General features: G+C 42.4%; 1 protein-coding gene and 1 non-coding gene across 2 annotated transcripts; one reads left to right on the top strand and one right to left on the bottom strand.

The window, feature by feature from the left end:
- The first annotated feature begins 71 nt into the window (after nucleotides 1-71).
- Nucleotides 72-15613, top strand: LOC129861153 (SH3 and cysteine-rich domain-containing protein 3-like). Its single transcript, XM_055932314.1, has 13 exons — nucleotides 72-941; nucleotides 1413-1474; nucleotides 1722-1800; nucleotides 3992-4145; nucleotides 4256-4353; nucleotides 4480-4540; nucleotides 4621-4718; nucleotides 4852-4915; nucleotides 6570-6622; nucleotides 6746-6840; nucleotides 6964-7015; nucleotides 8776-8913; nucleotides 14468-15613. Exons 2-13 carry the CDS (start codon nucleotides 1458-1460, stop codon nucleotides 14564-14566), a joined length of 1008 nt encoding a protein of 335 aa, XP_055788289.1. The 5' UTR covers nucleotides 72-941; nucleotides 1413-1457; the 3' UTR covers nucleotides 14567-15613.
- A 293-nt stretch (nucleotides 15614-15906) lies between these two features.
- LOC129861549 (U5 spliceosomal RNA) lies at nucleotides 15907-16017 on the bottom strand. Its single transcript, XR_008760621.1, has one exon. It is a non-coding gene; the product is annotated as a U5 spliceosomal RNA (small nuclear RNA).

The raw sequence follows: 16017 nt of genomic DNA, 5'->3' as shown, positions 1-16017 counted from the left end.
TGCGCACTGGGGCGGCGAGGGACTATTGTACCCACAATGCAACCGGACCTTTGTAGTGGTAGCCGACGCGACCCCCCAGATGAAGAATAAACTGGCCATGGTTCTCTGTTCTTCAACTGGGCTGGGGAAAAAAATAGGCTTTTGTAGAATGTCATGTTTTCTTCCATGGATTAGCTACCTCTACGACCATCAGTGTTTTACAATACAATAATGTACTTTTTCTTAATATGTTATGTAGATCCTCTCCTTATATATAAACTACAAGTTTTTCTTTATGTTTAAAATGTTCTTTAACCTGGCAGTACAATGAAGATAAACATAGCCTATTTCCATTCCATTCCTTTGTCAGTATTTTCCATAGAAATATAATTATTGTTGTCATAACGATGTTGGCAACAATGAGAGGAATTGAAACAATACTGATTATGCCTGCAGTTTGTACAGTAAGCCAACAGTTGGCTGTGTGTGTCTTGGTCTGTCCTCTCAGGCTGTGACAGAGGTCTGCAGGGTCATGGCTAGAAGGGATCCAGCTTGTGTCAAGTTAACATCAAAAGTAATTTCCCCCCCCATTTTAGTTAGACAAAGCTGGATCCCATCTAGCCATGACCGATCTACAGGGCCAAGGAATGGGTGTGAGTATCGGATTTCCCCTCGTCACTGGTACCCACCTGTCTCACTCACTCAAACTGATGCCTGCCTTTACAGTCCCTCACTCACTCACCCCTCTGCTCTAACCACTAACCATTGGATCACTTTTTGGAAATTACCTGCATAAAGCTGAAAAGGGATATATCAATCAAGAGTTGGAATGGTTCGGAGGCCTCCGGTGTGACAGGTTGCTCATCACATATGAAAGGAAACTGGTGAAGAAAGCCTTTTCCATACATCCACATACCAGATTTAATTTCTTCATTGACTGGACTAGCAACGAGTAGGACCAAGTATGTCTAAACTGTAACTATATTGCATGCCCATTTTTTGTGTATATGTGTGATCTGTTCAGCTTAGTCTTTTTCTAAATAGATATCATATATTTTATCATTTAGATATATAGCAAATTCTTTAAGTTTCATTAAGAGGGGACTGAAATGTCAAATCCTCACTAAGACTGATCCTGGTTTTATATCATTGTAATTTTTCAGAATCTCTCAGCTCATGCCCAGTCTGGCAAGGCACCCAAATTTAGCCATGATGAGATTGAGTTACCCTGCCCCAAAATAGTAGAGTGGACGAGTGTATTTTGGAGTGTGTGTGTGTGTGCAGGCTTGTGTGAGTAAATCATCTCCCCCTCCCCCCATTACTACATGCGAGAGGAGAGGACATGATATGATTGGGTCACGTGTCTCATTAAAATGGTCCCATTCAAATTGAGAGCTGTTGTTTCTGTTCCCCTAAAATGTATTCTGTCTTAGGTGGGTAGCACTGCAGGACGAGAGTGAGAGCTCACACACTACACCATGGCCCAATATGACCAGTGAGTCTGCTCTCCTGTTGCTGAACTCAATACATAGGATATTCCTTTTTAATAGTTTTACCTGGTTCTAAACAACGAGGGAAAGTATTAGTATTAGATTATTCATTGCAATAGTCATGTAAAACTTGGTAAAATGTAAACCTCAGCCACCGTAACAATACTACTGCAATATCCGCCCTTAAATATATGTCAGATATCCTTGTTTGTTGATGTTGCTTAATGGTCTCTGTTTGTTTCTCTGAGTTAGACTGGAAGATAAACATTCTGTGGATATCCACGATAACCCCACAGCCCCTGACAATATTGTGAAAGAAGAAGACAATACTGTGAGTAGCATGACAATCTGCCACTGTTGGTAACACCATCCCTCAAACAGTTTAAAATAGCAGCCAACTAGGATGGTCAAAATACAGTAACCTCATTAGTTTAATATGTGAGGCTCTCTGCTCCCCTATTTATATTCTGCAGTAAGGTGACACTGTGGGCTAAATCCACAGAGCTTTTTAATTGACCACTTACTCTCCAGAAGTAAAATAATGGTTTCAAAGGAAATTTTTGTACAGTGCATTCGGGAAAGTATTCAGACCCCTTTACTTTCCCCACATTTTATTACATTACAGCCTTATTCTAAAATTGATGAAATTGTTTTTTTCCTCATCAAGCTACACACAATACCCCATAATGACAAAGCAAAAACTACTCTTTATAAATGTTTGCAAATGTATGAAAAATTAAATACTGAAAGCATCTTTGGCAGCGATTACAGCCTCAAGTTTTCTTAGGTATGACGCTACAAGCTTGGCACATCTGTATTTGGGCTGTCATGAGCCTTTTACTGAGGAGTGGCCACTCTACCATAAAGGCCGGATTGGTGGAGTGCTGCAGATGGTTGCCCTTCTGTAAGGTTCTCCCACCTCCACAGAGGAACTCTGGGGCTCTGTCAGAGTGATCGGGTTCTTGATCACCTCCCTGACCAAGGCCCGTCTCCCCTATTTGCTCAGTTTGGCCGTGCGGCAGACTCTAGGAAGAGTATTAGTGGTTTCAAACTTCTCCCATTTAAGAATGATGTAGGGCACTGTGTTATTGACAGTGGTGTAAAGTACTTAAGTAGTACTTTAAAGTATTTTTACTTAAGTAGATTTTTGGTGTATCTGTACTTTAACTTTTACTTCACTACATTCCTAAAGAAAATAATATACTTTTTACTCCATACATTTTCCCGGACACCCAAAAGTACTCGTTACATTTCGAATGCTTAGCAGGAGAGGAAAATGGTCCAATTCACACACTTATCAAGAGAACATCCCTGGTCATCCCTAATGCCTCTGGTCTGACGGACTCACTAAACACAGATGCTTTGTTTGTACATGATGTGTGAGTGTTGGAGTGTGCCCCTGGCTATTCATACATGTTTAAAACAAGAAAATTGTGCCGTCTGGTTTGCATAATATAAGGAATGTGAAAGGATATATACATTTACTTTTGATACTTAAGTATATTTTTCAATTACATTTGCTTTTGATACTTAAGTACATTTAAAACCAAATTCTTTTAGACTTTTACTCAAGTAGTATTTTACTGGGTGACTTTAACTTTTACTCGAGTAATATTCTATTAAGGTATCTTTACTTTTCCTTAAGTATGACAATTGGGTACTTTTTCCACCACTGGTAAATTGGGACCTTTAATGCTGCAGACATTTTTTGGTACCCTTCCCCAGATCTGTGCCTCGACACAATCCTGTCTCGGAGCTCTATGGACAACTCCTTTGACCTCCTGGCTTGGTTTTTGCTCTGACATGCACTGTCAACTGTGGGACCTTATATAGACAGGTGTGCACCCTTCCAAATCATGTCCAATCAATTGAATTTATCACAGGCAGACTCAAGTTTTAGAAACATCTCAAGGATGATCAATGGGAACAGGATGCACCTGAGCTCAATTTAGAGTCTCATAGCAAAGGGTCTGAATACTTATGTAAATAAGGTAGTTGTGTTTCTTCAGGTTATTTGTTAACATTTCTAAAAACCTGTTCTTTTTGTCATTATTGGGTATTGTGTGTAAATTGATGAGGAAAAAACGAATATAATACATTTTAGAACAAGGTTGTAACATAACAAAATGTGGAAAAGGGGTCTGAATACTTTCCGAATGCACTGTATGATATAAATAACAATCATGATAGGAAATCATTGTTTTGATGAGACTGATTCTTTGGATTTCAATAAAAATGTTCTACCTCTAGCTGAATCAAATCCAATTACATTTTATTGGTCGCATACACATATTAAGCAGATGTTATTGCGGGTGTAGCGAAATGCTTGTGTTCCTAGCTCCAGCAGGGCAGTAATATTGAACAATTTTCGACAATACACAGATTTAAAAGTAAACGAATGCAAATAAGAAATATATAATATATATACCAATCCAATATATATCAATCCAATCAGCGGTCACTAGGAAGGGGAAAGGAAGGAAATCTGTAAAAGTATTGAGACATAGGCACCCTCTCTGCAGGTATACTTTATTTATGAGGAGGAGGTGGAAGTGGAGGAGAAGGAGCCCGAGCCTGAGCCCGTTGTTATATTGGTGAATGACAAACCACACAAGTTCAAGGACCACTACTGCAAGACGCCCAAGTTCTGTGACGTCTGTGCTCGTATGATAGTCCGTAAGTTTTAACATTGGCCACAGTGGCTCTTGTATTTATTAATAGTACCTGTAAAGCTGAAGCTTAATAATACTGACTAACTTCTTATAGTTCACTTTTCAACCTTTCAGTCAACAACAAGTTTGCTCTACGGTGCAAAAACTGCAAGACCAACATCCATCACTCATGCCAGTCCTATGTCGAGTATCAGAAGTGCTTTGGAAAAATTGTAAGACATTTTCAATTCATAATTTAGATAGTCATTATGATGTCAGAAAATGATCAAGTTGCCATTGCATGCAGTTGCCAAAAACAACAATTATTCTACATATTCATTTTGCTGTCTCTCCTATAGCCCCCAGGTTTCAGACGGGCCTACAGCTCCCCTCTATACAGTAGTGACCAGACAGATTCAGGTAAGACACTAACCATCTCAACAAGTCTTCAACTTATTTTTTACTATATGTGCTCTCTCTGCTGCTTCTCTCCTGTCTAGCCCACTCCAACCGTAACGACCCTGTGTTTGACACACTGCGGGTTGGGGTCGTCATGGCAAACAAGGAGCGCAAGAAGGGGTCTGAGGACAAGAAGAATGTGAGTGTGTAACTATGTCCATGGCACATATTAGCCAAAAAAGAAATGAATGACGATAAGTGGTGTAATTTACTGACAACCATTTGTATAGGGATCATAAATGGCATGTTAACCATCTTTTTCCTCCTCCAAGATGATGATGATGATGATGGAGGAAGAGGAATCCCAACAACCCAAAGAAAACGAGCAGGCAGAAGGTATTAGAAAAAAGGATGCGCATGTCCATATTGAAGCATGTGACAATTCAAGGTGATGCCATCTATGGTTCCACTGCATCAACTATACAGAAATACACATTATTTATTTCAAACAACGTATTTTATTTAAACAAATTGTGCCAAATGAAATGATATTGAAGCTCATCAAAGTGAATGATAAATAAACCGAAGCATAAGGGGTGGTTGGTTGTCAAGCAGTTGCTAAACAACATACAGTACCGGTCAAAAGTTTAGACACACCTACTCATTCCAGGGTTTTTCTTTATTTTTTACTATTTTCTACATTGTAGAATAATAGTGAAGACATCACAACTATGAAATAACACATATGGAATCATGTAGTAACCCAAAAAATGTTAAACAAATCAAAATATATTTTAGATTTTAGATTCTTCAAAGTAGCCACCCTTTGCCTTGATGACAGCTTTGCACACACTTGGCATTCTCTCAACCAGCTTCATGATGTAGTCACCTGGAATGCATTTCAATTAACAGGTGTGCCTTGTTAATTTGTGGAATTTCATTCCTTCTCAATGCGTTTTGGCCAATCAGTTGTGTAACAGACACAGATGTGTAACAGACACATCTCAACATCAACTGTTTAGAGGAGATTGCGTGAATCAGGCCTTCATGGTTGAATTGCTGCAAAGAAACCACTACTAAAGGACACCAATAATAAGAAAAGACTTGCTTGGGCCAAGAAACACGAGCAATGGACATTAGACCAGTGGAAATTTGTACTTTGGTCTGATGAGTCCAAATTTGAGATTTTGGTTCCAACCACCGTGTCTTTGTGAGATGCAGAGTTGGTGAACGGATGATCTCTGCATGTGTGGTTCCCACCGTGAAGCATGGAGGAGGAGGTGTGATGTGTGGGGGTGCTTTGCTGGTGACACTGTCAGTGATTTATTTAGATTTTAAGGATGGCTACCATAGCATTCTGTAGCGATACACCATCCCATCTGGTTTGCACTTAGTGGGACTATCATTTGTTTTTCAACAGGACAATGACCCAACACACCGCCAGGCTGTGTATGGGCTATTTGACCAAGGAGAGTGATGGAGTGCTGCATCGGATGACCTGGCCTCCACAATCACCTGACCTCAACCCAATTGAGATGGTTTGGGATGAGTTGGACCGCAGATTGAAGGTAAAGCAGCCAACAAGTGCTCAGCATATGTGGGAACTCCTTCAAGACTGATGGAAAAGCATTCTAGGTGAAGCTGGTTGAGAGAATGCCAAGAGTGTGGAAAGCTATCAAGGCAAAGGGTGGCTACTTTGAATAAAATAAAATATATTTTAAATAGTTTAACACTTTTTTGGTTACTACATGATTCCATGTGTTATTTCATAGTTTTGATATCTTCACTATTATTCTACAATGTAGAAAATAATAAAAATAAAGTAAAACCCTTGAATGATTAGGTGTGTCCAAACTTTTGACTGGTACTGTATGTATGTCAACCTTTTCCCAGACTAACCAGAATGACATCCAGTACAGAACAAAAAATGTATATCTTACACTGAATGTCAAGGAGGGACGTAAAATAAAAGTAATACTGACTATAAAGTTGTGGAGTTGACCATTGTTGTATTGAAACTCTACAAAGACCCTGTGTGATGTCCTTGTAGGAAAGCCAGAGGGGGATAAGAAAGGAGACAAGGCTGACAAAGCAGATGACAAGGTAATGGACTGTAACTGCCTGACATCATGTATACACTAACCATGTAAATATCAATAATAACACCCTGTCTGGTACATCAATACAATTAGTAGTTAAATAAACATTGGTGTATGTTTGCTACAGAAAAAGAAGGAGATGGGAAACATGGGAAATCAGTCACATTACTACCTGGCTCTGTATCGCTTCAAGGCTATTGAGAAAGACGACCTTGACTTCCAGTGGGTTTACCAACACATTTCCTTATATTGTATATTGTATGTAGTCTTTATGTCCAACATTTGTGGTAATGTGAAACATTTGATACAATTTGATAAAAATATACAAACCTTTGTGTCTTTCAGTCCTGGTGATCGAATCACTATAATTGATGATGCAAATGAGGAATGGTGGAGGGTAAGTGTTCCTGAAAAAAATTGTCATGCAAGCTGACAATGATCAAAACTAGCAATGACTCTGCTAGTAGTCTCTATGGGGGTGCCACAGGGTTAAATTCTCGGGCCGACTCTTTTCTCTGTATATATCAATGATGTCACTCTTGCTGCTGGTGATTCTCTGATCCACCTCTACGCAGACGACACCATTCTGTATACATCTGGCCCTTCTTTGGACACTGTGCTAACAAACCTCCAAACGAGCTTCAATGCCATACAACACTCCTTCCGTGGCCTCCAACTGCTTTTAAATGCTAGTAGAACTAAGTGCATGCTCTTCAACCGATCGCTGCCCGCACCTGCCCGCCCGTCCAGCATCACTACTCTGGATAGGTTCTGACTTAGAATATGTGGGCAACTACAAATACCTAGGTGACTGGTTAGACTGTAAACTCTCCTTCCAGACTCACATTAAGCATCTCCAATCCAAAATTAAAATTAAAGCCTCCTTCACTCATGCTGCCAAACATATCCTCGTAAAACTGACTATCCTACCGATCCTTGACTTCGGCGATGTCATTTACAAAATAGCCTCCAACACTACTCAGCAAACTGGATGTAGTCTATCACAGTGTCATCCGTTTTGTCAAGTGTCAGTGTGCAGCGGTAGGACGTATAAAACGTACTTTACTCGAATAAATCACAAACTAATTCCATACAGGTAAAAATATTTCAGCTCGACACAAAAGAGCGACCACTTAACAAAGAACAAACACGCACAAAACCATGTGGGAACCAGAGAGTTAAATAGGGGAAAAATTATAACGTAATGGAAACCAGGTGTGTACAATCAAGACAAAACAAATGGAAAAAGAAACGTAGATCGGTGGCGGCTAGAAAGCCGGTGACATTGACCGCCGAACCTCGCCCGAACAAGGAGAGGCACCAACTTCGGCGGAAGTCGTGACACGTTTTGTCACCCAAGCCCCATATACTACCCACCACTGCGACCTGTACGCTCTCGTTGGCTGGCCCTCACTACATATTCGTCGCCAAACCCACTGGCTCCAGGTCATCTATAAGTCTTTGCTCGGTAAAGCCCCGCCTTATCTCAGCTCACTGGTCACCATAGCAACACCCACCCGAACACACGCTCCAGCAGGTATATTTCACTGGTCATCCCCAAAGCCAACACTTACATTGGCCGCCTTTCCTTCCAGTTCTTTGCTGCAAATAATTGGAACGTATTGCAAAAATTAATGAAGCTGGAGTCTTATATCTCCCTCTCTAACTCTAAGCATCAGCTGCCAGAGCAGCTTACCGATCACTGTACCTGTACACAGCCAATCTGTAAATAGCACACCCAACTACCTCATCCCCATATTTTTATTTATCCTCTTGCACCCCCAGTATCTCTACTTGCACATCATCATCTGCACATCTATCGCTCCTGTGTTAATGAACATTTTAATTATTTTGCCTCTGACCTATTTATTGCCTTTACCTCCCTACTCTTCTACATTTGCACACACTATACATAGATTTTTCTATTGTGTTATTGACTGTACGTTTGTTTATGTGTAACTCTTTGTTGTTGCTTTTGTCGCACTGCTTTGCTTTATCTTGGCCAGATCACAGTTGTAAATGAGAACTTGTTCTCAACTGGCCTACCTTTTTAAATAAGGTGAAATAAAAATAAAAATATATATAAATACTGCCTCATGAGGTCTGCTTTCTATTTTATTGTCACCATCGTAAATAAGGGCATTTTTCTATTCTCAGGGGAAGATTGGGGAGAAGACAGGTTACCTCCCCACCAATTACATCATTAGAATAAAAACGGGAGAGAGGGTGTTCAAGGTGACGCGGTCCGTCGTGGGAAACAGAGAGATGGGTCAGATAACACTAAAAAAAGACCAGGTAAGAAACAGGTGTCTCTGTATCAGACCTGAGTCAAATACTATCACATACAGCAGTTGAAAGTAGTGTAATTGAGGTGTGCTTTATTTAGCTACTGCTGGTCACACTGAATCAAGCCCAGCTCAAGTATTTGACCCAGGTCAGCTGTCTGTCTATGAAAATAATATGTTTCTTAGTTTTTCTTTGCACAGGAAACTGATGTCAACTGATTTATGATCATGAGCAGTATGGATGAATGTGTGCATGTGGACAGTGACTGTAATGACGGTTGCTACTGTGCGTGTGTGTGTCTGGTCCTGTGGTGGAAAAAGTATCCAATTGTCATACTTGTGTAAAAGTAAAGATACCTTAATAGAAAATGACTCAAGTAAAAGTGAAAGTCACCCAGTAAAATACTATGAGTAAAAGTATTTGGTTTTAAATATACGTAAGTATCAAAAGTAAACATCAAGTAAAATAATTTCTAATTCCTTATATTAAGCAAACAAGACAGCACCATTTTCTTGTTATTTGTATTTACGGATAGCAAGCGGCACACTCCAACACTCAGACATAATTTACAAACAAAGAATGTGTGTTTAGTGAGTCCAGCAGATCAGAGGCAGTAGGGATGACCAGGCATGTTCCCTTGATAAGTGCGTGAATTATACAATTTTCCTGTCATGCAAAGCATTCAAAAGTACTTTTGGGTGTCAGGGAAAATGTAAGGAGTAAAAAGTACATTATTTTCTTTAGGAATGTAGTGAAGTAGAAGTAGTCAACAATATACTGTACCAGTCAAAACCTACTCATTCAATGGGTTTGATTTGTTTTTACTATTGTCTACATTGTAGAATAATAGTGAAGACATCAAAACTATGAAATAACACATATGGAATCATGTAGTAACCAAAAAAAGTGTTAAACAAATCAAAATATATTTTTTATTTTAGATCCTTCAAAGTAGCCACCATCTGCCTTGATGATTGCTTTGCACACTCTTGGTGTTCTCTCAACCAGCTTTATAAGGAATGCTTTTCCAACAGTCTTGAAGGAGTTCCCACATATGCTGAGCACTTGTTGGCTGCTTTTCCTTCACTCATCCCAAACCAACCACAAAGTCCCACTAAGTACAAACCAGATGGCATGGTGTATCGCTGTAGAATTCTGTGATCGCCATGCTGGTTCAGTGTGCCTTGAATTCTAAATAAATCACTGACAGTGTCACCAGCAAAGCATCCCCACACCTCCTCTTCCATGCTTCACGGTGGCACCACACATGCGGAGATCATCTGTTCACCTACTCTGCGTCTCACAAAGACACGGCAGTTGGAACCACAAATCTCAAATTTGGACTCATTAGACCAAAGGACAGATTTCCACTGGTCTAATGTCCATTGCTCATGTTTTTTGGCCCAAGCACGTCTATTATTTTTATTAGTGTCCTTTAGTAGTGGTTTCTTTGCAGCAATTTGACCATGAAGGCCTGATTCACAGGTTCCTCTGAACAGTTGACGTTGAGATGTGTCTGTTACTTGAACTCTGTGAAGCATTTATTTGGTGTCACACCCTGACCTTAGTTTTCTATGTTTTATGTATTATTTTGGTCAGGTCAGGGTGTGACGAGGGTGGGTATGCTTGTTTTTCCTGTCTAGGTTTTTTTGTATATCTAGGGGTGTTTGTTAGTCTAGGTTTATTATAGGTCTATGGTGGCCTGAATTGGTTCCCAATCAGAGACAGCTGTTTATCGTTGTCTCTGATTGGAGATCCTATTTAGGTTGCCATTTCCCATTTTGGTTTTGTGGGTTATTGTCTATGTGTAGTTAGTTACATGTCAGCACTTGTTTGATTAGCGTCACGTTCGTTTTGTTATTTTGTTTAGTGGTCTTCACTAAATAAAATAAGAATGTATTCAAATCACGCTGCGCCTTGGTCTCCTCGTTACGTCGAACGTGACAGAATAACCCACCATAACAGGACCAAGCAGCGTGAAAAAGAGGGGCAGACGTTATGGACTTGGGAAGAGATTTGGACGGAAAAGGATCCTGGACATGGGAGGAAATATTGGATGGAGCAGGACCCTGGACGCAGCCGGGGGAGTATCGCCGTCCTAAGGAGGAGATAGAGGCAGCAAAAGCGGAACGGCGATACTACGAGGAGAAATACCGGAGAATAGAGTAACGGCGACGATATGAGGGTACACGGCTAGCACGGAAGCCCGAGAGGCAGCCCCAATAAAAACATTTTGGGGGGCCCTCGAGGAGATCGGCTGAGTCAGGTAGGAGACCTGAGCCAACTCTCGTGCTTACTGTGGGGAGCGTGTAACTGGTCAGGCACCGTGTTATGCAGAGATGTGCACGGTGTCTCCAGTGCGCTATTCTAGCCCGGTGCACTCTATTCCAGCTCCTCGCATTGGCCGGGCTAGAATGGGCATCCAGCCAGGAAGGAAGGTGCCGGCTCAGCGCTCCTGGTCTCCAGTATACCTCCTTGGACCAGGATATCCTGCTCCGGCTCTGCGTACTATGTCTCCGTTGAGTCTGCACAGCCCAGTCTGTCCTGTGCCAGTGCCCTACATTTGCAGGGTGAAAATAAACATCCAGCCAGGATGGGTTGTGTCAGCTCTACACTCCAGACCTCCAGAGTCCAGTACGTCCTGTTCCTCCTCCCCGCACTCGCCCTGAGGTGCGTGTCCCCAGCCCGGTACCACCAGTTCCGGCACCACGCACCAGGCCTACAGTGCGCCTCGGCAGTCCAGTGCGCCTCGGCAGTCCAGAGCGTCCGGCGACGGGCCACAGTCCGGAGCGTCCGGCGACGGGCCACAGTCCGGAGCGTCCGGCGACGGGCCACAGTCCGGAGCGTCCGGCGACGGGCCACAGTCCGGAGCGTCCGGCGACGGGCCACAGTCCGGAGCGTCCGGCGACGGGCCACAGTCCGGAGCGTCTGGCGACGGGCCACGGTTCAGCTCAACAAAGGCAGAGGGACCAGTGTAAAGATGGGGGGGCCGTCCAGAACCAGAGCCCCCACCGAGGGTAGATGCCCACCCGGACCCTCCCCTATAAGTTCAGGTTTGCGGTCGGGAGTCCGCACCTTTGGTGGGGGGGTACTGTCACGCCCTGACCTTAGTTTATGTTTTATGTATTATTTTGGTCAGGTCAGGGTGTGACGAGGGTGGGCATGCTTGTTTGTCCTGTCTAGGGTTTTTTGTACACTGCTCAAAAAAATAAAGGGAACACTAAAATAACACATCCTAGATCTGAATGAATGAAATATTCTTATTAAATACTTTTTTCTTTACATGGTTGAATGTGCTGACAGCAAAATCACACAAAAATGATCAATGGAAATCAAATTTATCAACCCATGGAGGTCTGGATTTGGAGTCACACTCAAAATTAAAGTGGAAAACCACACTACAGGCTGATCCAACTTTGATGTAATGTCCTTAAAACAAGTCAAAATGAGGCTCAGTAGTGTGTGTGGCCTCCACGTGCCTGTATGACCTCCCTACAACACCTGGGCATGCTCCTGATGAGGTGGCGGATGGTCTCCTGAGGGATCTCCTCCCAGACCTGGACTAAAGCATCCGCCAACTCCTGGACAGTCTGTGGTGCAACGTGGCGTTGGTGGGTGGAGCGAGACACAATGTCCCAGATGTGCTCAATTGGATTCAGGTCTGGGGAACGGGCGGGCCAGTCCATAGCATCAATGCCTTCCTCTTGCAGGAACTGCTGACACACTCCAGCCACATGAGGTCTAGCATTGTCTTGCATTAGGAGGAACCCAGGGCCAACCGCACCAGCATATAGTCTCACAAGGGGTCTGAGGATCTCATCTCGGTACCTAATGGCAGTCAGGCTACCTCTGGCGAGCACATGGAGGGCTGTGCGGCCCCCCAAAGAAATGCCACCCCACACCATGACTGACCCACCGCCAAACTGGTCATGCTGGAGGATGTTGCAGGCAGCAGAACGTTCTCCACGGCGTCTCCAGACTCTGGAGTGTGAACCTGCTTTCATCTGTGAAGAGCACAGGGCGCCAGTGGCGAATTTGCCAATCTTGGTGTTCTCTGGCAAATGCCAAACGTCCTGCACGGTGCTGGGCTGTAAGCACAACCTCCACCTGTGGACATCGGGCCCTCATGCCACCCTCATGGAGTCTGTTTCTGACCGTTTGAGCAGACACATGCACATTTGTGGCCTGCTGGATGTCATTTTGCAGGGCTCTGGCAGTGCTCCACCTGCTCCTCCTTGCACAAAGGCGAAGGTAGCGGTCCTGCTGCTGGGTTGTTGCCCTCCTACGGCTTCAATAACGTTTCCTTATTTACTGGCCTGTCTCTTGGTAGCACCTCCATGCTCTGGACACTACGCTGACAGACACAGCAAACCTTCTTGCCACAGCTCGCATTGATGTGCCATCCTGGATGAGCTGCACTACCTGAGCCACTTGTGTGGGTTGTAGACTCCGTCTCTTGCTACCACTAGAGTGAAAGCACCGCCAGCATTCAAAAGTGACCAAAACATCAGCCAGGAAGCATAGGAACTGAGAAGTGGTCTGTGGTCCCTACCTGCAGAACCACTCCTTTATTGGGGGTGTCTTGCTAATTGCCTATAATTTCCACCTTTTGTCTATTCCATTTGCACAACAGCATGTGAAATTTATTGTCAATCAGTGTTGCTTCCTAAGTGGACAGTTTGATTTCACAGAAGTGTGATTGACTTGGAGTTACATTGTGTTGTTTAAGTGTTCCCTTTATTTTTTTGAGCAGTGTATATCTAGGGGTGTTTGTTAGTCTAGGTTTGTTATAGGTCTATGGTGGCCTGAATTGGTTCCCAATCAGAAACTGCTGTTTATCGTTGTCTCTGATTGGGGATCCTACTTAGGTTGCCATTTCCCATTTTGGTTTTGTGGGTTATTGTCTGTGTAGTTGCATGTCAGCACTCGTTTGATTAGCGTCACTTTTGTTTAGTGTTCTTCGTTAAATAAAAGAAGAATGTATTCAAATCACGCTGCGCCATGGTCTCCTCGTTAAGACGAACGTGACATTTGGGCTGTAATCTGAGGTGCAGTTAACTCTAATGAACTTATCCTCTGCAGCAGAGGTAACTCTGGGTCTTCCTTTCCTGTGGCGGTCCTCATGAGAGCCAGTTTCATCATAGCGGTTGATGGTTTTTCTGACTGCACTTGAAGAAACCTTCAAAGTTCTTGAATTTTCCAGGTTGACTGACCTTCATGTCTTAGAGTAATGATGGACAGTCATTTCTCTTTGCTTATTTGAGCTGTTGTTGCCATATGTGCTTGGTCTTTTACCAAATCTTCTGTATACCACCCCTACCTTGTCACAACACAACTGATTGGCTCAAACGCAAAAAATAAAGAAAAGCCCTTGCATGAGTAGGTGTGCCCAAACTTTTGGCTGGTATTTTAAATAGTAAAGTCAAATACACCAAAAATCTACTTAAGTAGTACTTTAAAGTGTTTTTACTTAAGTACTATACACCATTGGTCCGGTCATCTTCAACAACTACTGTACCTCTGTGGAGCCACAACACTTTCCTCCATTCTCTTTGTGTTGCAGATCGTGGTGAAGAAGGGAGAGGAGGTGAATGGCTACTTGAAGGTCAGCACAGGCCGCAAGCTGGGCTTCTTTCCCACTGACCTGCTCCAGGAGATCTGAGCCTGACCGGACCACAACCACAGGTCTAGAGTCACACCGTCACCAGGAACATAACACCAAACCCAAAACCTAAACACATGATGACATATACACTAACACTTGTATTTTCCACTTTTTGGGGCCTATAGAGCTGATCTGGTGAATGTTTGAGCACTGTAAATTGTGTTGAGTGTAACTTAATACTGCAGCCTACCCACCCTGGTGAAGTGGATCAGCTGGCCATGCAATCCGAGCTGGACAGAGAGATGTGACCAGGAGTGTGTGGTGGACACCTAAAAAGTGAACGTTTGTGACATTTTAATATGATCAAAACAGGACAACCTGAAACTACATCTTCATAAACTTGAACCAAAAAAAGTTTCTAAACCCAATGGCTGTAACTACTGACTATCTGCTAAGTAACTAGGATTTTTACTTTGTTTTTGTTATGCAAACTAAATTGTCTTGGAGGCTAATGTATTGCTTACTCTTATTGTAGTAGTTCCTTTTTTATATATAGTTAGCTGAAATTCTAGTGCTTCATTTTCCCCTTGATGCAAATGTTCAAGAGGGTGGGGAGTTTGACTGGGGCGGTACACCTGTCAAACGGTAACGCAGGAGTCCTAAGGTGAGCTCAGGGAGGACAGAAACCTCCCGTGGAGCAGAAGGGCATTTGAGCTGTTGTTGCCATAATATGTGCTTTGTCTTTTACCAGATCTTCTGTATACCACCCCTACCTTGTCACAACACAACTGATTGGCATTAAAGTGCATGTTGTAATTTAAAAAAAATAATCTTTAACAAAACAGCGTGCTGTGCATTCATTCTATTTATATATAGAGCAATAGACAATGTAAGCCTGGCTGACAGAGACCCACAAACTTGCCAGACAAATGAAGTTGAAATCATTGATGCAATATTGTAACGTTACTCTACAGTCATTTTATTAAGTACTAACAGCAGAGTGCAGGCTTTTCCCATTTATTGTCTTTCTTGATATGCATCTGTGACACCATCATAGTGGTGAAATCAATTCACAATTTGAAATAAAGTCCTCTTTTTAATCAGTATCTGGCATTCACTGATTTTTGTGTCTACCATGATTCATGACTTTTGTGTCCAACCTAAAGAGGGAATCATTTCAGCTTGTGTCTACAAAATAGTCAATACAGATACTACTTGTGTCATGTATTGATCCTGTGATGGGGACAATGCAGCCTTCATTATTCTGTGTGAATGCTAGCAGTGTCACATGATATGATTGTAAATAGTTTCTTACATTTATTCAAAATATGATAAAATATACAATATTATAAAAATATCCCTCAAACTACTAATCGTTTTCATTCACAAGAGTAGGTAGCCCAACCATATGACCGGACATCAAATTTGCTAAAACTCATAATGTTCCTCTCCACGGAAAACTTTAGTAAAAGGCGAAAGATTTGCCATTTAAAGAGAACCCAGGATGT

Source organism: Salvelinus fontinalis, chromosome 8, assembly GCF_029448725.1.
Source record: "Salvelinus fontinalis isolate EN_2023a chromosome 8, ASM2944872v1, whole genome shotgun sequence".
Taxonomy (NCBI): domain Eukaryota; kingdom Metazoa; phylum Chordata; class Actinopteri; order Salmoniformes; family Salmonidae; genus Salvelinus; species Salvelinus fontinalis.
This window is presented reverse-complemented; position numbering and strand designations above follow the sequence as displayed.

What these genes read in the sequence shown, in the direction of transcription:
- LOC129861153 (XM_055932314.1), top strand. An exon ending in TAGTGACCAGACAGATTCAG is followed by an intron (nt 4,541 to 4,620) that starts GTAAGACACTAA and finishes TCTCCTGTCTAG; the next exon opens with CCCACTCCAACCGTAACGAC. An exon ending in GGTCTGAGGACAAGAAGAAT is followed by an intron (nt 4,719 to 4,851) that starts GTGAGTGTGTAA and finishes TCCTCCTCCAAG; the next exon opens with ATGATGATGATGATGATGGA.